Here is a 25,463-nt window from a genome sequence, read left to right as displayed (position 1 = left end):
TAAGTATAATATATATATTTCTTTTATAAGTATAATATATATATTTCTTTTATATATAAAGCCATATAAAATTATATAAAATATGTATAATATAATATACAATTATATATAGTGTATGCAAATACATAAAATACATAAATATAAATAACTGAATATATATACACGTATATACGTTTCTATATGTGTGTATATGTATAATATAGATATTTCTTTTATATGTATAATATAGATATTTCTTTTATATGTATAATATAGATATTTCTTTTATATGTATAATATAGATATTTCTTTTATAAGTATAATATAGATATTTCTTTTATATGTATAATATAGATATTTCTTTTATAAGTATAATATATATATTTCTTTTATAAGTATAATATATATATTTCTTTTATATATAAACCCATATAAATTTATATAAAATATGTATAATATAATATACAATGATATATAGCATATACAAATACATAAAATATATAAATATAAATAACTGAATATATATACACATATACGCTTCTATAAGTGTATATATATATATATAAGTGTATATATATATAAGTGTATATATATATATACACTATAAGTGTATGTATATATATAATATATATATTCTATATAGAATGTATATAAAATATACAAAAAAAGAATATATATATCATATACATTCTATATAGAATATATATATACATATATATATATAAATAAAATTTCTATACAAATTAACCAAAACAAGGCAGGACCCGTGGACTCCTGGGCTGGGTCGCTCACCTTCCGCCCCGCCGGCCCTGGCTCCACGCGGCCGCTCTCCCGGGGCTCCGCTCGCCTGTAGCCGCTGCACCGTCCGAGCCCGCAGGGCCCTGCCCCTGCCCGGCCCCGCTCCCGGCCCGTGCCCGCCCTGCCCGGTCCCGCGGGCCCTGTGCCGGCCCCGCTCCCAGCGCGGCCCGGGCCGCTCCCTCCGCCCGCTCCATCGCGCTCGAACCGCCCGCGCCCCGCACCGCTTCCGGGGCACCGCGCATGCGCACACGGGCGGCGCCGCCCGCGCCTCAGCGCGCCCCTCGAGCGCCACCGCAGAACACAAACAGTCACATCGGTCAAACTGGCAAACCAAAGCTTTATTCTTCCGTTGTGGTGGGTTTTTTTATTTTGTTTTTCTTTTTCTGTTTAAAGTCTTTGCTACAGTACCTAGGACTGCACCCCTATACATAATTAACAATCATTCCTAAAAGATCTGTATTTGGCACCAGTTTGTGTTTACCTCAAACACTTGTGGGGAGGATTAATTTCAAATCGAATTTGGTTGTTTGTTTGTTTGTTTTTTTCCAACAGGAGCTGCCATCATGAAGCCAATTAGCTGAGTTATTGGAGAAGCTTAAAAAACAAAACAAAACAAAACAAAACAAAACAAAAGTCCTTATCTTAACCAACACATTACAGAGAGCTCCAAAACAGAGGTCAAACATTAAAAGGCTGATATAGGCTCAAGTGGTTTATAAAACCTATAAAAAAAGACTACACCAGCACATATGCCCTTTCAGTCCACGCAGTTTAGAAATTAACACAGGGAGCAACTCGCTAGCTGGAAATCTTGTCATGGGAGAACCACATATATACCAACAGGACTACCCAAAATCAAATGTTAAAATGCTCCAATTCCCAATCCACATAAAAGGAGAGAGCTTCATAGGAAGATTAAGTCAATCCATGGCATCATAATTGGTTGGGCAGTTCAGAACTTCCCCCAGCAACCACTTTGTCACTCATACACACAGGCTCACATGTACACGGCTCAATCCCATTCAAATTCCTCATGGAATAAAACGATCCCAGGCTCTATTGAGTCTTTCCCTATCATGCAAGAAATAAGTCTGGCTGTGCTTTAATCACCATCATGTATAACTTCAGCCACAGAGTACCAGGCGGATTAAGTAGAAATGCACAGTTTTTAGCTCGCTGTCTCTGCACAAGTGTCGGAGAGGCTCAGTTCCTGGAGAATTCCGGGTGGGCACACGCAGTCTCCCTTCATGCAGACTCACTGGCCTCCACTGGCTTGATCATGTGGTCAGGTTTGTTGCCTGCAGCGTAGTGATCCCACATCTGGAGGTAGAGCCGCTCCAGGTCCGTCGTGTACTGCTTCGTGTTGAACAGAGGGCTCGATATTCTCTGCTTCCAGACTTTGCCACGGATTTTTTTCAGGCTGCAAAGAGTGAAAGCGGTCATGGGAGGTTCCAAACACTACATAATACTGTTTTAATTCTGCAATCTACTGTTTTCAGCTAACCCAGAACTGCCTGTACAACTGTTCCAAAAACAGCTGCTCCCGCACTGTTTTATCCCCTCATCACTTCTGATGCAGACCAAGCACAACCACTTTAACTCACAAGAGCTGGGATATTAACTTGTTGCATTACCTCTACTGCAGTAATATTTTACAGTGTGATTTTAACTTGCAGTAAGTGACAAACTGACGAATCTTCAAATTTAAAAAGAATTAAAGGTGAACTATATTGCACTTTCTATGATTTTGCACATTTCTTCAGAGCAGGCAGCATTGTAACTCAACTGGGAGTGCTGTTAAGTTACTGTAAAAGCTGAGTTAAGTGCAAGACAAGACATCTCTAGCAGAGGATTGCCCAGCTACTTCAAACAGTAAAATATCTGCAGCATTAAAACTACTGATGTCTCAGCACTGTGCCCAAATATAGTCCAAGCTTGCTTACTATTCCAGGTCAGTTCCCAGTTTCACAGCAATGTCCTCATACTCCTGTCTACTTTTTGCAATGAGCTCAAGACAACCCAGGCAAGTGAGCTGTGAGGCAGCAACTCTTGAGGCAAGAGTCTCTCCTGAAAAGAAGAAAACAAAGAGCAAATCAAAACCAACAAAACCAATCAGGAATAAGTTTATTAAGTAACATATTCCACACTATGAGTTACTTTCCTTCTGCCTCCACAAGAGGCAAAGTTTGCTGGGCTTGCTGTTATTAAAAAATTACCAATATTCCAACCCACATGTTCAGTGTAGGTTTCCTGCCTGTTACCTGGCATAGTGACCATTGGAGTCCCAGCCCAGAGCACGTCCATCCCAGTTGTGTGCCCATTACAGAGCGGGGTGTCCAGGCAAACATCAGCTAACTGCCCTCTCCTCACATGCTCTTCTTTGGGGGCAACAGGCGAAAAGATGATTCTGTTTTGGGCCAGACCCAAGTTTTGTGCGTACTGCTGAATATTGGGCTCTCCTACAGCTGGGAAACGTAGCAGCCACAGCACACTGTTTGGGACTCTTTTTAGGATCTGTAATAAAAATAAGAAGCAAATACAGGAAGCTCAGAGAGGAACATTTACTTTTCTAAACAAGAAATTACCACATACCAAACTGCAGTGGAAGGCATAGTCATTTAGTACATTAATATGAGGTATAAGAGCAGGAATAAAACAGATCTTAATTTTGAATGGAATCACTAGGATTGCACTCCTAATCCCACTGGAAGAGACAGCAACTCTCAGCAACAGTTCATAGGGCAGTACTTGGAGTAAGTCTTGAAATTTATTATCCCATTTATTCACAGGCCAATGCTATGGAATATAAAAAAAATATTACCTCCAAGTAACTCAGCAATACACTGTAAGCTGGAATCTGATAGAGATGCTCTCTGCTCAGATCTATCAATATACCAACTGTCAAGGCCAGTTATGACTCAAATGTAGAGACTAAGAAAGACCAAAATTATTTCACAACGGAGAACCAGCATACTCAAGCTGTCCAAGACATAAGTTCTCACTGGCTAGATGCACAGATATCATTTGAAATAAATCTAAAAAATTCTATATTCTAGTAAGCCCTGCAACAAAAGCACTGTAAGGATTCAAAATGGCTCAGGGTTAATGTTTTCCACGGAAAAGTTACAGTTCTAACACGCATGGAGTTTCTGCTAACCTGAACAGAACTGCTGCTCCAGAAGCGTATTAACCCCAGATACTCACATTAGCCCACATCTGTAAGGTGGAAGGATCAATCTTATAGAGCTGATTGAAGTTGCAGTACACAACAGCATCCTCTGGTAAGCCGTACTGAGAGCGGGTGGTAACAATTATTGTCCGTGGAACTTCTTCACCAGTGGCTGCTTTGTTGTTGATCTAAAGGAATGAAAAACAGCTACTGAAACGCTGAAATTGCAGAAAACAAGAGCATGCCCTGTGGAATTGTCCTGAGACACTGCAACATTTGTTAGCATCATAAGTTACTGTAAGCATATCTTTGGTTTTATTATACAAAACAAAATTGTCTACTTACCCACAGCAAGAATTTAACTGGTTTGTGTACACGCTTGTGGATGCCACAATGTTGCAACCACCAAGGCAAAAAACACTGGGCATTTTCATGCCCTTCCTATATCTCCCCGAAATTCCAAGTAACTGGAATAATTGGAAAGAAGAATCATATAAAGAGGCATTACAAATGGAATCTACCCTCGTTAAGGTAACTTAATTTCTGTGAGATCAAGAATGAAATTAATACTTAAAGACAGAATTAAAAAGCAAAGGTGTTTCTCTGTTTGTTTGGATTTTTGTGGTTTATTTTTTGGGTAGGTTCTGTTTGGGGGTTTTTTTGTGGGTGCTCCTTTTTTTTTAAAGATAAAAGACAACAGGCACAGAACAGACAGTCGAGACTAAAGATACAGACTCATATGCAACTGCTGGACTGTAAGGAACTATCTGACAAGAAAATAATAGAAATGATAAAAATTAGGAAAGTTAACAACGAACTTTCAAGAAAGCACAGATCTTACAGCGTTCACAAGGAATAGGAATATGCTAATAAAAACCAGTAGAGGATGAAGATGGGATAATCAAAATACCATGCAATAGTCTTGAGGATTAGTAAAATGGAAGTATGATTTTAAATGTTTCATAATGACATGCAGTGATGGCATCAAAACTAGATAAAAATATTGGTAGAGACAGACAACACAGCTACTTAGAGCCTTTTTCTCTAAATACTCGTTTTTCATAAGTATGTATTTAAAATTTAGAGTAGTGGCAGTGCAGGCAGCCACTGATGACACACCTGATGTGAATGACAATGACTCACTGTCACTGACTCCATTAGAAGATGCACATGATAACAGTTCAATAGAAGTTGGTAAAAACTATGCCAAAAAGCAGCTGATACCAGCACAAAGAAGTGTTATATCAGTGTGACTGAAAAGACAGAAGTTCTGTTTTAAGAGTGCACAGACAGAGCTTAGAGTGTTTCGTTGTGGTGGTGGAGTGTTAAGAATTCTCTATGAGGATAAGAACTTCACAAAAAAATGCCAATAAGCTTACTGACCAAACTAAGACATAACATATTATCAACTCAAAGGAAAGTCTCAGTTGTGAAGAAAAGAACTCAAAAAGAAACCAAGGCAGGAGATTATGGATAGAGCAGCAGTAATAAAAGGGCTCATTAAAGGATGTCAAATGATGTCTCTCCTGAGAGACTGTAAACTGAGTAACGCACACAAGATAATGAGTTATGCCAGTGTCAGAATATGGTATTTCTAAAAAGGAAGAACTGTTCTGCAATGGAAGAAGTGTTAAACAATACCAGTAGCAGTCACAAAAATCCCATTAACTGTTAAGCACTGAGAGGTGGTGATGTAGTGCACGGTTCTGAAAAATGTAAGGAGATGAATAAATGTTGTTGAGATACAGTGGAATAACTCTGACTCTATTCTATTATTCAGCAACTTTTTTTCTAAAGGAAAAACACAACTGAAACTAAGTAGCAGGTCACAAATCTCTGGAGGCTGCAGGGCAAAAAGCAAATCTTGCGTTCAAACAATGAAGTGTTGTCTTTATGCAACAAGAATTAATTTCTTTGGACTTTAGATACCTCTAGATACAATTCCTGTATCTCTGGGGGGAAAGATCATCTTCCAGTACATCTGTGGCTTATAATGAGTTTTCTTCAATATGAGAACTAAACAAATCAACATGACAGAAGACACATTTGCTCGGAGGTTTTTCTTTCTTATTACGTTAAAACATATATAACATAAACCCCAAGAGAACAGTGTCCTGAAGCGCCTCACCTGAGTGGTTGCTAATCCATTACTGATGTTGAATCCATTGATAGTAATCTGAATTTGCCCACGGTTAATCATCTCAATGACAGCTTCTGCAATGGTGTTCATGGGGATGACTGGCATACTGAGGGCGGCGTTGCCATCGGCATTTTCACAACTGTCAGGACACTTCATCTACAACATATCACACAAGTGTCAGAGAGAGGACTTCAGACTGTACACAGAAACTTGGGACTTCAGTCCCCAACACTGTACACAGACAAGAGCAGTTCTCACCTTGACAATTTTGACATCAGGGAGGCTGTCAAGGAAAGCCTTCAGGTCAATGCCATTCAAAACAATCCTGTTATCGTAAATATGACCATTGGACTTGAAATCAATGACTGCTTTTTTCTGTTAAAAAAAAATGATTTAAAAAAGTTAAATCCCCAACCAGGTACCATATAAGTTGCATTTTATGAAGACAGCTGTGAAAAATGCTTCTTGCCCTGTCTTCCAATGTACCTTCAGATGGGGGAACATGTTGGCGTGGTCTCCAATGAAGAAAGTGTTTGGCATGTAAGCTAATTTCTCTGAATACTGCTCAGCCACTTCAACTGGGGAAGTTTCTTTATCTGTGATGATATAATCCATGAACAATGCCCCACTGGTTCCAGGATACCCTAGCCACATTGCCTAAAAAACAAGAAAGAAAGGCTACAGTTTCAGGTGCGTCGCGAACATAAAGTAAGTCTAAAATCAATTAATTTTAAGTTAAATTTTCCACCTACAGATTCAAGTTCCTTCTTTTTTATCAACTGAAGATCAACCACTACCTCCAAACTCCATGACCAAGACAGTGAACAGTCCAAGTATGTTTTAAAATTGATCCCTCAAGCAAAAGTTGAAGGATCCAGAACACTAACCATCAGCAACTACAGCTTCTCTGAGCTGAGACAATTCCTGGAATCTAGAGTGACCCTGATTCAGGTTGCTCCCATTCTCCTTCCACAGGCATTTCAGAAAATGCTTAGTCTAAAAAAGGTACTCTGATTCTGACTTATGGTAACTAGAATTTCATTAAGCCTAAAGAGATTAAAACCCAACAACTCAATCAATTTCTTCAAATACCCTTTCTTTGTTCTCACCATGGCAAGACAGGCAGTGGTACAGAAACATCTCAGAATTAAGGAGTCCTCTCTCAGGACGTTGTCAATTGTCCATAAAGCACATAAAAAAGCCCCAAACTGCTGTTCTTAAACAGAATGATAATATTTGTCTTGGATTTTCTAAGCCCCAAGTCTCTCTTGCCTACTAATCAACACGAGCCTTCAGCGTTCGTTCCATTCTGACAGAAAAAGAGAAACTCTTTGTACTCAAGTGGGTGTTTTTGGAGACACAGAGCCCCTATGATTTAGTTACCTGAATTGGTGCTGGTCTCAGGGCAAATAATTCATTTCGGGCTCCTTTGGTGTAGCCATTCATGTTAATGAGAATGTGTATCCCATCCTGATGGATGCGATCTGCTGCTTTTCCATTACATGGTATCTGAAGAATAAACAAATACATAAATTAAAGTCCTTTCTGTTTCCAGTCTTTCAATAATAAACATGGTTAGTCACCATGGTACCAACAGATAGATGTCAACTGCATAATTTAATTTAGGTGAGATTAAATCTTGTAATTCCTGGTTTTACAGACGTTTAAGTCCTCAACTCAGCAGTAAAACTCAGCAGCAGTAGGACAAAAGCTAAAGGCTTGAAACTGAGGTTATAAAACTAGCACAGACCCCCCACCATTCCTGTAGGGCTAATTAATAATCAAAGCTCACATAGGGCAAGTGACATCTTGACTTATCCATGACATTTATATATGACTATTATCTTCAGACCTAATGGAGGAGTTAGTAAAAAGTAACACTATCAAAACTGAATAATCACAGAAGTCACACAATAACCACTCTTTCCCAGGTAAGGCATTAACACCAATACATCTACAAATTCCAAAATTCTCAAGACTAACATGAGCCTAATTCAAGAAATGATTGCAACTAAAAATCTCAAAACTCTTTCTTCATTTAGAAGAATTTAAGTTTGCATCAAAAAAAGCTCACCTGAGATAAGTCAACGAAATGATTTGCTTCAGCCATCACTTTTACACGGAAGTTTGTCCCATCATCAGGACTCAGGGCATAACAGAACACCTAGAATAGGAGGCACCAAAAATTCAGTATCTGCAACAGCTTGCCCACAAAACAACTGTGCTATAAAACATATGGTATTGCAATTTTAAATTATATTTAGTTTCATACAAATCATATTAATTTGTGTGGCATTTGCCAGTTGAGAAATAAAAAGAAAATAAAAAAAAAGACGCTGAGCCTTTTTTTGACACATTTGAACCAGGGTCCAGGGTCCAGTTTTACCTACTTCTGGTGCCAGAGTATGGCACTGCACCTTGCACAAACATAGACATTCTTCTCATCAGTGCAAGGGAAAGTAATTTTAACAGACAGATTTGCACAGGCATTGAATTCTTTAACAGTGCCTTCTACAGGACACCTTTGAATTTTTAATTAGCAAGAATCATAATTATGACTCAGTCTGAACAGACAAGCCTTGTGGGGAAGCTTTTTAACAGTGACTAATTCTCCCAATTAAGAAACTGCAACTGTATCTGAAAAACAGACAGTAGACAGACTATATGAAAGAGCATCTTTAGCCAACCTAGGACATACAGACACAGAACAAACAAAAACCAATATGCAGAGAATTTAACAGGCAAGATAAAAGCACGGTCTTACAAAAATAATAGATAACTATTTAATATTTGAATTAAGCTCTGTAGAGTTTTCTAAACCTAGAACATCAAAGACAGGTCTTTGTCTTGAGCTCATTCAAGGTTAAATGGGACATTCTCCCCACACCTCTTGTATTCAGAACACCACTTTAATTCTTTCAGGAAAAAACCTACTAGTCACAATTCAATCATGTGGCTTTGCCACAAAAATTTCAGACTAAAGACTTCATGACCAGAAAAAAGCAAGAAAGTAGGGGGGAAAAAAGCTCCGAAACAGAACAAACAAAAAGATAAATAAAAAGCACTTTTTCAAGAAGAAAATACTTAAAAACCTTTTACAAAAATAAGCAAATTTGTGTGACTTGGAAAACAGGAGCTCAAAACTGAGGCATTTTAGACAGTCATGGGACAAACAACGTAACTGGAAATGAGTTCTATTTACAGACTCAATCCCTTAACACGACACCCACATAAATATAGATGTGACTGTGTTCAGCATTACTAAACTGCATATTCTCCTTCTGCAGAAAGCATCATCTGTCACTGTCCTTTGAAAAAGAGGTAACCAGACCAATCTGAAGTTCGCATTTGTGACTCAGGTACCCTAGAGAAAAATGCACTTAAAAAACACAGCAGCAGAGAGCGAACAAAAACCAGGTGCAGAACTGTAAATCAAGTAATCAGGCAGCAGCACCTTGATGTTGAAACATGTTTACTCAAAGAACAGCAGCTGAAGCTTAAAGAAGTTTTCCATGAGCCACAAATCCTACTTACAGCAATTTCAAGGACAAGTACCTAATCTGCCTACCTTCTAAACAACACTTCAAATTGGTAAAGGAGAATGACTCAGGCTGGAGAGCTCTTTAAACCATAAAAAAAAAAAAAACAAGAAACAAAAATTGCCCTTTCCTAGTTTAATTACCCACACCAAGAAAAAAAAAATGCCACTTACAGCCATATTTAAAGCTTTAAATATGCAATTTGTGTTTTTTACCTCAAATTTGTCTGGGTTATGCATGCCTGGAATGGACTGCATTAGGTGTGAGGTTGGATGGTTTCCAAAATCAGAGCTCACGTAGCCAATACGAAGTCGACCTTCACTGGCCTTCAAATCCTTGGGATGCTCATATGGTGGCTTGTGAAGAACATTTATCTGACAAGAAAACAAACACAACTGTTTACAAACTCAGGAACCAAAACCAAAACCTAAACAGAAGGACCAAAAAACCCCCTATGAGTTTGCAGAACTAGCCTTATTACATGAAGTACTCCAAAGCAGAATCACAACAAATACTCAAGGACTGTGGTGTCTTGCTCTGTATAACTGCTGCTATCACCACTAAAGCAACTGCACTTGGAAATCCCAGAGCCCATCAAACACAAAACTCACATGTTCCAGCAAGGATTCACTGGAGGCAAGGTCAGGTTCCAAGCACTATGGATGCTGGAACTGACCAGTCAATACTCTCACCCAGCTGCCTGAACCTGCTGTCAGGGAAGAGTAATTTACTCCCTCCATTTTTCAAAAATGCCCCTCGTGTGCTTTGGAAAACGTGATCAGCAACACTTTGTCCCATCTCTTTACATGCCAGTGACTCAGAAAGCTTACAACAGCTAATATTATGTATTTAATTTTGAGTATGAACAGGCAAAGCCACAAAGCACTTCTATCACAACAGGCCTGTATAAAACTTCCTACCTTGTCCAGACACAGATTTCCATGTCTCTCAGCAATAGCCTTCCTGAAACTGTGAGAAAGGGGATACAGCATGCTGTGATGTGGGTGGACAGAAGGCAGTCTGTTTTTCTCCAGCTGATCAGCTACAATGCTAACCAGTTTCTTCATCCTTTCATCATAGTCTGTCCAGTCACAGACAATCTAAAAAAAAAAAACCAAAACAAAAAAAAAGAAAAATTTAAAGAATATTAGGACAACAGCTTCCTTTTACCTGTGTCAGATGTTTCACAGGTTGAGACCAATGTTTCTTCCAAATATGGGAAGTGAGAACAGTAGTTACTGTTGATGACTGTATAATCTTAGCTTCTGATTTAAGACTTAAGTCTAACCCTTTTACATTTAAATTAGTAATTGATTCATGTTATCAAGCTTAGCATCTGCTGCAGAAGAATCCTAAGGATTACAACCAAAGCCTCATCTCCCTCACCTGCAAACAGTGGGCCAGGTTGCAATAGGCATCTGGGAAATCAGGTTTCAGTTTCAGAGCAGTTCGGTAAGAGGCGATGGCTTCTGGTATATTCCCTGAATCCTGCAAAGACACAGAGATGAGTCAGCAGGTAAAAATATCCTCAGGGTAGCAACTCACAGTGCCCCACCATACTTTTCTAGGAGTGAATCATTCGCATGTGCTACCTTGTGAATCGAGGCCAGGTTGCTGTGGGCATCAGCAAAAGCTGGGTTTATCTGAATGGCACGGGTGTAGCACTGCAGAGCTCCTTGAACATCCTGCATCTCCTTCAAAGTGTTTCCCATATTAGAATAAGCATCTGCAAACGTGGGGCTGATTCTGAGAAGTAAAAATAATATGTCATGAACAAGAAAAGCTCTTTCTCCAACGAGGAACCATAGCCAGACTTTCTGATTTGCAGAGCAACCACATGAATTTAAAACACGCTACTCTAAGTCACCTTCTGTATAAATCTGTATAAATCCTAACAGCACTTTCCTGTTAGGAAAGGCTGGGACTATTACAGAGAGCATCCATTTACCTAATAGCCTCTTTGTAATGCATCAGAGCCTCCTGTAGCTTTCCCTGCTGTTGCAGGACACTTGCTAAGTTTGAATGTGCAGCAGCAAACTCTGGAAATACCTGGAAGACAACAAAGTTGACACTGTCTTTTAAACACTCCTAGCAGACCATAACAAAAATACTTGTGCAGTTATTACTCTTCTTTTTTATACATGCACTTAATATATTTTCTTACATTTTTTTTTGTAACTCAGGTCTCCAAGCAGGAAGTCCTCTACTTAGAAGCACAGAGGGAAAAAACCCTATGTCCTATCACACATTCCCAACTGGAGTTACCCAGCTCTCCCTCACATTGGGCTTTACCTCCAGAGCCTTCCGATACAGACGGACAGCTTCCTCGATATTGCCCTGCTCCCGTTTGATGTTTGCCAGGTTGTTGAGAGAGTCTGCATGAGTGGGGCAAAGTCGAAGAGCTGTATTGTAGCATTCTTCTGCTTCTACCACCTTCAAAGAAAGTGATATAGTTAATATGGTAACACTTATTGTAAGAGCCCTATTTGTGAGAAGTCATGATACAATCCCTTCTAAGGCTCAAGGTGGAGACTTCTTGAATTATTCTTCCTATTGACTAAGTAAATGAGGATAGCATCCCATCTTAATAAAGCTGGTGTCTAAAAAAAAAAAAACCATTCACTGTGATTTTAAAAAGGAAGAAAGTGCTCCTTACACTGCCTTTCTCCTTCAAGGCATTGGCCAAGTTGCAGTAGGCATCAGGGAAATGGGGTTGGAGCTCAATAGCCCTCCTGTAGGTGTCTATTGCCAGGTCTATCAGGCCTTGCTCATAGTACACACAGGCAAGGTTGCCGTGCACAACAGCGTGGTTTGGACTCAAACTCAAGGCTCGGAGATAAGCTGCTACAGCTCTGTAACAAAAAGATAACAAAGAGAATGTGAACAATCATCCACAGAGCAGAGATTATATTGATTATATTTACCCTTGTTATAAAAATGACCTCCAGAAAAGCCCCGAACTTGAAGGGATATGGATCATTAACACACATATCCGTCCTGTTAAGATGATAATAAAAACACAGAGGAGTACTGTCTGAATTAAAAGCTTGATCAAGGGAAGAATTATCATTTTTTATGGTATTTCAAAGCTAGGCTGAATTCTGTAATGATTGGCAGACTAGAAGAAATACTTGGTAAAACAGGAATGACTTCTTCCAACTTGATGCCACATAGTGAACAACATAAGTCTTCGGGAAAACAAGTTTTCATCTACCTTTTTAAACGTTCTGCATTAATAGGAAAAACATTTTTTCCTTTGCTCCATTTTTTTCCAGTTTATTATTTGACTATAACAAGATAAACAATATCATGTCTTTATTCTCTGCACTAACCTACCATGATTTACTTAGACTTCAAAAGTCGCTTTGTTCAAAGGAGAGATCTTTAATTATATGCTCCTATAGGACTGTATAAATGGCTGAAGTATTCAAATTTCTAGGAAAATCATAACAGTATACACAGTATGTAAATAATCAAAAGGTGATGTAAAATCTAAAATGAAGAAACATGCCCCTGTTATTTGGTTAATTGGTGGTTACATCAGAAATCATTGAATGATTTAGACTGCATGCAGTGCAACTAGATATAATTAATTAGCCTGTTCCCTGCAAGCTTTTATTAAATTTCGGGCCACAAACCACAGCTACCAGAAATTATAAACCAATTAACAGATGCAATATGGTACATTGCATGTGAACAACACAGCCTGGATCTCCTTCCATAAACAGAAGATTCATGTATCAGATTAGAGGTCTCAGAACAAGTTAGTTCAACAAGACAGGAGCAGTGTTGCAACCCAAGGCAGTAACACGATGCCAACACGTCACAAATACAGAATATTCAATCAGATGCTGAGCTGAATTGCAGCATTTCAGTTTGTCTTACATAGTAGGGAAAGTTTAGATGAGACACACTTGTAAATCATGTCCTGAGTCACATAATGAAAACAAAGAATTCAAGCATTCGTGCCTTTCTTGGACATCTTCAGCCTCCTCAGTCTTAATTTCAAGGCTGAATCAGAAACTCTCACTTTTGACAATGTATAAACTACAAAAAGCAACATGAAAGAATACATTCCACAGGAGGTTTTTTATTTTTAATTAATTCCAGTAGCCCAGTCTGTCTGCACTTCAAAGCCATTTGCTTGCTCAGCTTACAGCTGAAGTCTTTGCTACCCCTGACCAAAGATACTTTGCAGGAAGAACATAATCTGTATCTTGATACATCTGACACGCCACTGAGACAGCAACAGTACTCATCTGCTTACCTGTCAAATATCCTTGCCTCCTTCAGAACATTTCCCAGATTGATGTAAGCATCCAAAAAATTTGGGTCAAGTGTAACAGCCTGAAAATATTTTTGAAGTGACAGTTTTGAGCATTAACACAAAAACATTCTCTATGAAACTCAGTTGTTTGTTGGTTTTTTATAAATTTGACAAACACAATCTGTAAGCATCTAAGACTTCATCAATTACCTAGTAAGGAAGAAAAACTTAAATTATATAAACCAATCACAGAACAAAGTTATTCATCCCTCATAGCATTTACTACCTTCAAATTTATTCTTTTGTTTCCTAGTCAGCTGCAACTACTGCAGAATAAAGTGCTAAGCACTTACTTCACACCAGGCTGATCCTACTTAGCACTCCTATCTACTGATGCTATGTTGCCTTTAAGTTGTTTTTATGGAAAAAAAACTAAAAACCCTTAACCATATCCTTTATCTACAGCAAAGTAAGACAGCATTTTAAAACTTCAGCAGAAAAACAGACAAGTTTCACTAGAATCAGAGCAAATACATCATGTGTGCAAGGAAAATTCTGTATCCATTTAACTAAAACATTTTCACTCTCTTCAAAACTAATAAAATGCAAAAAAACCACTTAAGAAATGATGAAGTTACAGAAGCTGCAGTACTAAGCTACACGTGAATATCTGACAAGCCCCACTCTTATAGTCTCATGGGAACTATTAACTCCACATTAAAACACTTCATCATCTATCATGAACTAGACATAGATCAAAAAAAAAATAAATCCTGAGCAGATAAAATTTTTTTTGTAGATCTTAAGTCATAAATATCAGGAAGTAACTGTTGCTACATCTCAAATCCAGTTTTAGGGGATTTGAGAAACTTAAGAGATCAGTACAAAATGAATTAATATGCCAATTAGATATTAACTGGAAGGTATCAAACAACTAGTTAATGACATTAATCTAGAGAAGTCTGAAACAACAGTGGTGAAAAATAACCCTGGAGGAGTTCATGTGTTACTTAAACTGTTCTCAGTTACTCAAAGGACAATACTTGAAACAAAAATCATAATGAAAAGTGATTTTAAGCATAAAGTTGTTTCTTCCTCTCATGCACGAAATATGCAAAACATTATTACCATCAAATCAGATTTTAAAAAATTTAATCTAGAAAAGGACTGAAAAACAACTTAATTTTCTAATATTTGATGTGTGTGGTCCCAGGGAAGTTCTAAATGTATCTCTCTAGTAGCATATAGGGAATCTGAAACATCAGCAAGTAAAAAAACCAGTTAACATAAGGTGTTAACTAACAGTTCTCCACTACCAAAATATTTCTATTATCTGCAAGCAGAGAACTGCATGTACATTAAAATCTAGCAGAGAGGCTGAGACTTCCTCAGGTAGTTACCTTTTCAAAGTGATGAATTGCAAGCCAAATTTCTCCTTGGGCATTGAAAACACAGCCAAGATTACTCCAAGCCACTGCAAAGTTTGGTTGAGTCTCAATTGCTTTTAAGTAACAGGCCTTGGAATAGTTAAAGAAGAGAGATACAAGGGGAGGGGAATATTTGTAAAAAGAAAAAAATGAGAAAAAACAATTGTTAGTATGCCTTCTCTAACCAGCCAAAAGTGACCCTGCAGTATAGGCTAGCTTGCGCCAAAACTAATGCGCTGCAAACTGTTGTTGATCCTGCGCCAGCGCAAACCAAAACCCAGGTGCAAGCCCACCATTTTTCAGTTATGCTGATAACAAATAAACGTTCCTTCAGACGCCAGGTCGCCACGGAAATCATCTTAGAAATAATTCAAGTCGTTGGCCAGAAACATCTGCCACCCCGAAGCGCGTAAAAACCAAAAAATTACCACGTAAAAAAAATAACACCACTCGGGAGCAAAATTGTGAAATGCTCTAAATCAGACAGAAACTACTTTGGGGGGAAAAAAAAAAATCAGAAAAAATATTAAAAAATATAGAGCCGCTCCACAGTTTTAAGTGTCCTTGTCAAAGGAGATGACACGCCCAACCCGTATCTTGTTTCCCGGTTTCTCCAGATGCATTTTAGTCACCTGCAGCTTCAAAACCTCAAATGACAGGATTGCATGAAGGTTTAGGTCCCTGTAATGCAAGCGCAAGAAATCGCTGCGCATCCTACCCAGCACGGCGCCACGCTATCGCTGCGAACTGCTTGGCTCTAGTGATGGCCCCAAGGTGCAGTGAACGGCCAACCAGAACCATTAATCTACCAGACAGGCCCACAAAAAAAAACCAACTCTGCTTGTTAAATTTGGTGTCTGCACTCTTAAAATGCGTCAGAACCCAATTCCATCCAAAAGGCCACAGCCTGGAGCTCGGGCGGCCGCCCGATCCGAGATTAATCATCCGGTCAACCGTTCACGGGGGCTGTAATCGCACGCAATGCGCGTTACCGCTGCGCAGCCTTTGCGCTACTGCAGGATCACAGCGCATCATCAGAAGAGCAGAACGCTGCAATCCAAACAAAGAAGAAAAAAGGAAAAAAATGAACAACCAGAAGAGTTAGAAGCTTTTTTTTTTTTTACTATTAACTATCTCCAATTATTTCTTTAAAAAATATTTTAATTTACTTTTACTTTATTTCTTTGAAAGAATTTGTGGCTAATAGTATAAAATATTCTTACATTACTTGCTTGTAATTAAATATTTTAAGCTGTTTCTGAAGCCACAAGACAGAAGATTCAGGCATGGAGGCAAATGGTTTTGCTGTGGCAGTTACAAACCCGTTACCATATTTCTCATCATGTGACTTTTCGGTGCGTTCCTTGCTGGAAGAGGAGGAGGAGGTGTGTGTCTGCCCTAGATCCAGGCCTCGAGCTCCCTTCAGCGAGGCACCTTACGCATGGAATAGGAGGTTTCACCCACCTGAAACCTTCTAAATACAATATCAGTGGTGAAAAACCAAAAACAAGAGAGAAAATAAAACAAGATCATTAGTAAGAGTTCAACAAAGCAATTGCATTTTTTTGGATATGTCTTAACACATGGGAATGAGGATAATCTGTCTGTAACAAGGGAGACATGCAGAAGGGAGAGGGTTAATCGGGCAATTGCATACAGCAGGGACTTTTTTTTTTTGGAAGAAAGGCTCTGAAATATCTACAAAGAAATTAAATTTTAGTTCAAACTGTAAGGAATCTGCTGGCTTGATCTTTCAAATGGACTGATAACCAAAGAAACACGTTGCAATTTACTCAAGATGTTTTTCCTCGTTTATTAAGTTCTCACAAAACGGAATAACACTTTCAAACTAGGGTGTCTCCAGAGCTCTGAAACAAAGAAGTCAGCAACCTAAGGCAGGCGCAGTGTCTTGGCCTATACCAGTCACACTAAAGCTGCAGTGAAGTGCAATTCATGTTAGCTGTCCGCTTGGTGGGCCGAGAACCAAGTGTCTCAAAGACTGTTCAACTCCGAATGCCGCTACAGAAATGGTTTCAACCTGGATCCGACCAAATCAATCCGGCTGCCCTAGGATGGTTCACGCATCCAAGTTGTTCAGAGGAATCAAAACAATATTGAACTTTGAGCCTGCACTCCCCGTTACCCCAGAAAGATGCCACCCCTCCCCAAACGGTGCTGCAGCCAAACAGACAGCTACGCTGTTCATACACTCCACTTCTGAGCATGCGCGTGGGGCTTGGAGTGACAGACGTGGAGTCCAGAGGGGTTCTGATTTCTCCACACTCCTCACCCCTGCAGCGCGGACGCGTAAGGTGGCTTGTAACAAGACAATTTCTTTCTGCAATCCGAATTTTAACGTGCCAAGAATTTTAAACTCATCTTGGGTGTTCGAATTCTCAGTTTAGGAAACGCACGACTGCTAGAAGCCACCTTTCCACTACAGCAAGTTTTCTTTTGATCAGTTCATTTACCAAACAAACCAGCTTTGTCCTTCCGATTTCTTTATTTTGGGGGAGGGGAGAGGGAAGACATGAAGAAAAGATATTGGGGGGTGGGGGTAGGGGGGTGGTGTGTGTCGCATACTGCAGCTATTGATTATTTACTAGCCTTTCTTCCACTATCAAGGGAAGGGAAAAGTTAAAAGAATAAAAATCTTTAAAAGCCAATATTACAAGGTAACATTTGGATAAGTTTCTTCTCCACTTACAAGCCACAAAGGACTTTAGAAGAGCAGCATTTTCAATAGCACCTGCATCGTACAGGGATCTGGAGCTAACCACAGGCTCTCTGCTTGGCACCAGCAGGCAAGCCTCAGATCTGAAGGATTGTTACTTATTTCCAGAAGAAAGCATGATGGAGCCCCTGCCCAATACTTCAGAATGGTATCAGATAGTCTAGTTCAGCAGCAAGGCTTGGTAATTTTCCATTTCTTGACTTAAACCAACTTTTTAAACATGGACATGCCATATCTTGCCCTGCAACTACTCTGGGGTGTTTCAGTGCCTTCAGTTTTCAGAAGTTTCTCGGACTGTCTGTAGATCAACGCAGCTTTGAAGATTTGGTGCAAAGTTCAAGTGTTCAAAACACTGACGTTTACATGTATTCTACCCAACACCTACCTTGGCTTCTTCCAAGCGACCCAGGGCTTTGAGCAGGTTCCCCAGGTCACTACGAACACAGTACAAGTCCTGAAAAATCAAAGTCACACCATCAGCTTCAGGACTTCAAAGGCCCCACAGGTCTTCACAGAGAACTTGCAAAGGAATGACCCAATCCACTTAAAGCTTATTTTAAATTCTTAATAAATACATCACAAATGTAAATTATTTTTCAGACAGCACACAATCTGACTGAGTTTAGTACTGTAAAAATAAACTATAAAGACTTAAAAAAGTAATCTCACATACAAATCCTCTTTATACAGAAATGTAAAAGAAAACCGTAAACAAACACTCCCCCCAGCAGATTAAGTCCTTTTGCCATATGTAAGTATTTCAAGTCCCTTTTTTTCCCCCCCAAACCATGACTTTAAACCTGCACTCTTAAGACACACCATTAGTGTTATGGCTTTTAAATAGATATATAAAGTGATTTTGCTTTCTGTATCCCTAAAGCAGTTTTTCTCTCTGTTTTGCCCACTAATCCATCCATTTTCAACAGCTCTGCCACATGTTCTTGTTCTTTCATTTGTCTGAAATGAAAGCACAGGCTGCAATTGCATTATCTAGCAGTAAAGATCACAGAGAATGGAGACATTTTGTCAGCACTAACAAAACCATTTTCTAACCTAAACAAAACTCAACTCCAGCAAAAAAACCACCATCTCACATTATTCTAACCAGTGCATGAAATCAACTGGTCACACAATTCAGCATAATAAGGTAGACAAGTTCAGGTAGGGTGAAGAACACAGAGAAATAAGATTCTGAGCTTTTGTTGGACTGGGTTTGCATTTGCTTTTCCTAAGAAAAAATGACAGATGCACACCAGACCCATGCTGCATTTAAAGTACTTTTTGTCAAAATGCATGACCAAACAGCAAGCAGATACCTTCAACATGCTGAGCAGTACTATAAGACCTCTAATGAGTACCATGCAAAATAAACAGAGGAAAGCAGTCTGAGACAACGTTTACTAAAAATGTCAATTTGAAACGGTCACAACCAAAAATCCAAACACCAGATCAATCTTATAGGAGTTACTTATAGACAGATACTCAGTTTCAGCCAGTGAAACTTAAAAAGGATGCTTCTGTGAACCAGTCCACAATGGAAATCTAACACAGGAAATTCTCATCACCATGAAGTCCCTGACTCTGGGCTAAAGTAATACCTGACAACTTTTCAAGATCTCACATTGACGTCTAAGGACTGGTTGTCTCACTGTAATACCACCTTAAAGCACATAAAGCTAAATATGAGGCCACTCACTGAAACTTCTGACTTGAGAAAAAAATTCCTTGCTTTTCTGTTGTCTGAACAATACAGATAAGTGTACAACAGCAGCCCTTACTGCAATATATTGCAATACAAAACTTTTTGTGACAGAAGCCTTTCAAAGGTCCTTAAGAAAAGTATTAACTAGATCATTGAGTTCATGGTGTACAGACTGGAAGGGTTATCATTTGTTCATTCTTTGAAAGCTGCTATTTTTGTGTCCTGGGACAGTAGTAAAGGATGGACTTCTATAAAATAAAGCATTACTTACAGGGTTGTACTGAAGGGCAGACACGTATGCCTGTACTGCTCCTTCCATATCACCTGCAGCTACCAGTGCAGCAGCCAAATTAATATATCCATCAATGAAATCTGGTTTGAGGCGCAGTGCATGTCTGTAATGTTCAATTGCCTCCTGCAGCTGTCCACGTTCCTTGTACACATTGCCCAGATTCGAATATGCTTCGGCCAACAGTGGGTTCTGTTTAATAGCCAAAGTGCTGAAGTGAGCAGACCTGGAGAAAATGAGACAAGTTATCAAAAAAAAAAAAAAAAAAGAAGCCCACAAAGCAAACAAAAAACCCCAAACAAACTCACCCTTGACATTCAGTGTTTTGTCTGTTTATCTAGTTAATCTAATGAACATTCATGCTTAAGCAAGCCAAACACACAGCCAACAAATCTGGACTTACAGAGCTGTCTTGTATGTTTATGCTCCCAGCTTAAACTCTCATCTCCCTGGTTCCCACTTTAGATTTGGCTGAACAAGGACAGCTCTCTTTGACAGTCAGAAGGGTTCAAACTGCCTCACCAAACCTGAGCTGAACACACTTGGAGAAAACACTACAGCAATCCTGTGAAGCCCCTTCCAATGTATTTATGCTTTAAGCTATGTTCCACTTGATACTCTTTGCAAGAAGCAGGGCACAGCTTACATGCAAAATTCTGTTGTATCCTCACCCATTTTATTTTCCCATATCTGAGCTGTTATAACAACTTCATTCAGAAGCCTATCTAAAACAGATCTAGTCAAAAGTTCTTACTTCCTTCACCAGCAAACATGAACTTACAGCTAGAACAAGTAAAGTTCAAAATGCTGGAGGCACAGAAAGCAAGATCAGGAATGGGAAAGCAGGAAGAATATGAGGACAACTTTCAGATCACAAAACCCCTTTACTAATCACGTTGTTTTGCAGCCAACAATCAGTTTTGCAACTTAAAAAACCCAAACAAACAAAAACCCAAACAAAATCCAAACTACAAACTTATACAGCAGGTGGAATGAACATTAAATCCCGCCACTACACACAAGTGTGGCTGAGGCTCTGATGTTCACACATACAGTATTGAAATTACACAAGAATACTGGCAAGGTCTGCTGTTTGTTGTAAAGCTGATGAGTTCAATTTGTATTTCTCTTACCATCACAAAATTCAGAAGGGAAGAGCCCTACCTGTCCAGTCGGCGGCACTGGAAGTGAATGGACGACAGTAACAGAAGCACCCCTGTGTTATCAGGCTCCTGCCTCCAGAGCTGCATGCAGTGCCTCTCTGCTGCTTCAAAGTCTCCTGCCTGATACTCACGATGAGCCAACTCCGCTAACCCTTGGAAGGAAAGCATACGTTTCGTTGGTTCTGGAGAGTCACCAAAACATTTAGAGGGGGAAAACAAAAAGTTAGATGATGGGAACAAAACAAAAACAAAACAAAACAAAACAAACCAGCAAAACAAAACAATGAAAAAAAATGTACACAAATGAAGGATGAAAATGTTTGAAATTATATAAAATACGTGGCAGGTGACGGTTGGAGCTCTCAAATCTTCATGCACCAATCTTTTACCATGGAATTTTTAACATTATCTGTACAGGTGCATGGCTTTGTCAGCTAATAACCTGGAAAATGCAGACTGTAACGTCTGTGAATATCTGTAAGTCAATCCTTTTCCTGTATTCTGAAATACTTTTAAAGAGACTCCTGTCATGATATGGTACTTTGGTTCATAACAGTGGATGTGCTGCTAACAGAACAATGATTCTCCTCACTGTCCCCCAAGACTGCAAGTCCTATGCTCTGCAATGTTAAAAATAAGTTCTAACAACTTAATAGGGAAATGAAGGACAGGAAACAAAGACTTCAAAGGACTTAACAAAATAAAGTTTTGATGTGAATACTGAAAGCCCTAAAAATAAAAAATGGGGGGGGGAAATGGCTACCATTCCCTGAATCCTCCATACTCCTACACTTTCTCTAAGGAGTCAAATCCCTTCACAGAAAAAAAAATGGCCTTGGAACAATATCTGATGAGAGACAAACACACACTTCAATGATTATGCAACTGGCCTACAGGAGGAACCATTAAACAGGCAGGGTACAGGAAAGGAGTTACTGCTCCTGGAGGCTTAGCTGGAACAGGAGTGACAAAATGCTTTTAGTATTTAATACCCAACTGTGGAGAACAAAATACTTAAATAAAACACCACCTGTTTCAGACAAAACAAGCTTATGTGTGAAAAGTACGTTATTTCTTACAAAGTAAGATTCTTCATTAAAATACAAACAAGTGCAGTTTGGAAAAAAAACATCACCATTCATCCTAGAAAGAACTATTGGCCTTCCAATTCCATCTTTATACCAATAGCTCTTACTATTAAAAGGTTTGATTACTGCAAGTATCTCTCATTTTTCCTCCTAAAGCCTGGCATTTTCCGTACTCTGCAGTCACTTAATTCCATTCATGAAACACTTCCCACCTGGACCTACTGAGTTCTAAAATTCTGAATTTAAATGAAACATATAAATGTTTCCATTGTCTCTGTCAGTGGTAACAACTGTTTCATGGTAAATTGGAACTAGCAAAGCCCCTCATTTAAGACACTTGACAAATTAGTGACCAAGTATCTTCATCCAGATTAGATTCCTGTTTTCTAGGAGCCTATCTTAACAGTTTCCAAACCCTGAATAAGGGCAAAGCGGACTTCAGTGTCTGGTTAAACCTAATGGCAAAGATAAAAAGATACAACTTTTATTCAACATGAGAATGTTGAATCATGGTTGCAAACCACACCATTTATAAATGGTGCTGACAATAATGATAGTGGAGCACCAACAGACTGTTCCTTGCTCTGTCCTGCTGTTATCAGGTTTAGCCCCTCTGGCAGTGTGTGTATTTTCACGTTCTGCTGATGGCACAAACACGGGGAAACCAGACAGAATAAGAGCATGTCTCGTGAACTTAATAATTTCCTCTTAAAATTTCTATTGTGTTATTAAATTTCAAAGCTAAACAAACAAACAACAAAAAAACAACTACCACCAAAAGTTTACACTTTGATACTCATGACCACTTGGAAAGAAGTTTCCATCCATTAACTAAATGCTACATTTTTCCAACTTTAAGCAAATGAAAGTCAAACTGAAGTTGTAGCTCCCAGGGCAGGAAAGCAGGTGATGCAGAAATATTGTATTTAACACTTTGGAATCAGAGCTGCTAACCAAAGCAACAAAACAAGAGAAACACTAACGTGTTCTTTCATTTATCAACTGTCTCTATTTACAAAAAACCCACAGCTCACTCCTAGAAACAGAGTAAACTCAGTGTAAAATTGCTGGCAATCTACCTCCAAGGGAGTGTTTCAAGAACGATCCTCAAGGAGTTCACTGAAAAGCAGGAAGATGACAGGCACACCACAAAGTTCAGAACAAGCTCAACTTTTAACAGGGGCTGGAAGAAGTTATGCAATAACTTGTACCCATAACGCAGCCCATCAACGGATGCTCATTGAATCTATTTGTAAAGAAAATAACTGCACCGAAGAGTCACAGCCAGGAAAAACCCTTATGGAGTCCTGCATAAATGAATTTCGGTACCTGGGCTAACTCGTGCTGCATGCTTTGACTGCGACCTTGGAAAAGTCTAGCACATGCTGTGACAACGACCTTCCCTGAGGCTTCTAGAGAACACGAGTAAAACAAAAACCTGCACAGAACCATCGCCACCTAAGGCCATTTTCCCCGCTAGAAACACGGTCCTAAACACTTGCCATACCCTCGTGCTCAAGCTTAGGTTTAGATCCAGTCTAGGTCCCCAGAGGAGCGGCGGTCCCCTCCCTGTGGGAGGTGGTGGCAGTGGTGAGGATGAGCACAGGGCGCTCCCCACGTGTCGTTCTCAGGCTACCAAAGGATGCTGCAGCCTCGCTGACCAGACACACAGTCCTGGCTAAAGAGCAATGGAACACCGTATTGCAGCACTTTCTCGTATCACTGCCGTTTCTCTTCACATCCCTATCTCTGCACTGGATCCCGTCTCTTTCTCCAAAAATCCTCCTTTCCCCAGACATCGTTTCAGCTTTCCATACTCTTCCTCCTGTCTGGATACAGAAAGCCCCAAAAATCTGGGGGATAAAGCTGTGTTGTCCTTTCATCCTTTCAGTAAGCACAACACTTCTTTTTCTTGGTGTACAGAGAAAGATTTCTCCTCTTCTCCGTCCCTGAAGTTCTACATCTGTAAACTAAATTTAGGGCAGGATCCTTCCCAGCTACAACACGCTATCTCACTGTTCGGAAACGCGCTTTAGTGCTCGGCCGTGCCACAGAATCACAGAACGTGCCTCGCTTGGAAGGGACCTTAAAGATCATCTCGCTCCAATTCCACTGCCGTGGGCAAGAACACCTTCCGCTAGATCACTCCTGCCTGAGTGCAGCGAGCGATTCTGAAGAACCCAGCACACGTTTTTGGGTCAGGCTTTCTACCCTGCTTCGTCCTCTAACGCAGTCACCTGATAGCGTGACATAAATATAGCAGCGGGCCCGCGGCACCGACACCTCCCCGACACCTCCCCGCGCCGCCCCGGCAGCGGCTCCCGGGCTGCCCACGGGCAGCGCCCACCGCGGGCCGCGCTCGGGCCCCTCCGCCCGGGGACCCGCACAGACCCGCACAAAGGCGGCGGCGGAGCAGCCACGGCCTCGCCGCTTCTGGAAAGTTCCGCCGGGCGAGCGGGGAGCGGCCCCGGGGGCGAGGGCACGGCCCGGCCCCCGCTGCCCCCGGCGCGCCCGTCCGCGGGGGGCGCGCGGCGTCCCACGGTACCTGTGCTGTCCGCCACGTTCCCCACGGAGGTCGCCATCGGGACGGAGCCCGGCGGGGCTGTGGCGGCGGCGGCAGAAGGAGCGCTCGGGCAGGCCGAGCTGCCCGCGGTCGCGGCGCGCTGAGGCGGCGGACCCGAAATGGCGGCGGTGGCGGTGCCGAATGGCCGCGGCCGGGACTATCTCCGCGCGAAATAGTCCGGGCGGCGCCGGAGTAGCGCGGCCGAGCGACGCGGCGGAGGGATTCCCGGAACTCTGTGCACCCTGAACGGATATCCCTCCGCGCACAGCGCTGCGCCAAAGGCGGCGGGACTGCGCGTGCGCCGCTGCCACCCCCCCCCCAGGCACAGGGTACGGGCGCACGTGGCCCCGCGGCACCGGGGCCTGTGGGGACACCGGAGCCCGGGGGGGCATAAGGGCTTGTGGGGACACCGGGGCCCAGCGGGGCACCAGAACCCACCGGGACACCGGAGCTTATAGGGGCATCAGAGCTTAAAAGGCACACCAGAGGTTATGGGGACACCAGAGCCCACCGGGGGCATCAGAGCTTACGGGGACGCCGGCACTCGCTCACCGGGCACCGGCAGAGGGACAGCAGCAGAAGCGTCTGTACCCCAGTTCAGGGTG

At 40.8% G+C, this 25,463-nt stretch overlaps 2 protein-coding genes across 6 annotated transcripts in view; both read right to left on the bottom strand.

Annotated features, from left to right (window-relative positions):
• ACRC (acidic repeat containing) overlaps window positions 1-971 on the bottom strand; it is a 10,889-nt gene extending 9,918 nt beyond the window's left edge. Inside the window, exon 1 of the mRNA XM_017819126.1 lies at window positions 772-971. Within this exon, the coding sequence (XP_017674615.1) occupies window positions 772-971 (200 nt within the window). The remainder of the gene's footprint in view (window positions 1-771) is intronic.
• A 126-nt stretch (window positions 972-1,097) lies between these two features.
• Window positions 1,098-25,029, bottom strand: OGT (O-linked N-acetylglucosamine (GlcNAc) transferase). Of its 5 annotated transcripts, none has more exons than XM_017819156.1 (23): window positions 24,841-24,919; window positions 21,209-21,389; window positions 20,027-20,270; window positions 18,439-18,507; window positions 16,649-16,793; window positions 15,293-15,409; window positions 13,893-13,972; window positions 12,282-12,477; window positions 11,918-12,058; window positions 11,574-11,674; window positions 11,218-11,371; window positions 11,012-11,113; window positions 10,546-10,725; window positions 9,841-9,999; window positions 8,161-8,250; window positions 7,470-7,595; window positions 6,573-6,743; window positions 6,345-6,461; window positions 6,075-6,242; window positions 3,982-4,134; window positions 3,039-3,291; window positions 2,721-2,844; window positions 1,865-2,197 (listed from the first exon to the last, which is right to left on the bottom strand). In XM_017819156.1, exons 5-23 carry the CDS (start codon window positions 16,661-16,663, stop codon window positions 2,023-2,025), a joined length of 2,622 nt encoding a protein of 873 aa, XP_017674645.1. In that variant the 5' UTR covers window positions 16,664-16,793; window positions 18,439-18,507; window positions 20,027-20,270; window positions 21,209-21,389; window positions 24,841-24,919; the 3' UTR covers window positions 1,865-2,022. The 5 variants fall into 5 exon arrangements, 4 of the variants coding, with proteins under 4 accessions (XP_017674643.1, XP_017674645.1, XP_017674644.1 ...); XR_001875523.1 differs by lacking the exon at window positions 16,649-16,793 and adding an exon at window positions 4,292-4,413 and having other exon boundaries at window positions 1,902-2,197; window positions 24,841-24,962; XM_017819154.1 differs by lacking the exon at window positions 16,649-16,793 and having other exon boundaries at window positions 1,098-2,197; window positions 24,841-24,962.
• Between the last annotated feature and the right edge of the window lie 434 nt (window positions 25,030-25,463).

The sequence above is a fragment of the Lepidothrix coronata genome, unplaced genomic scaffold (assembly GCF_001604755.1).
Source record: "Lepidothrix coronata isolate B3197 unplaced genomic scaffold, Lepidothrix_coronata-1.0 Scaffold73, whole genome shotgun sequence".
In the NCBI taxonomy this organism is placed as follows: Eukaryota; Metazoa; Chordata; class Aves; order Passeriformes; family Pipridae; genus Lepidothrix; species Lepidothrix coronata.
The sequence above is the reverse complement of the archived record's forward strand: the minus strand, read 5'-3'. Positions and strand labels throughout refer to the sequence as shown.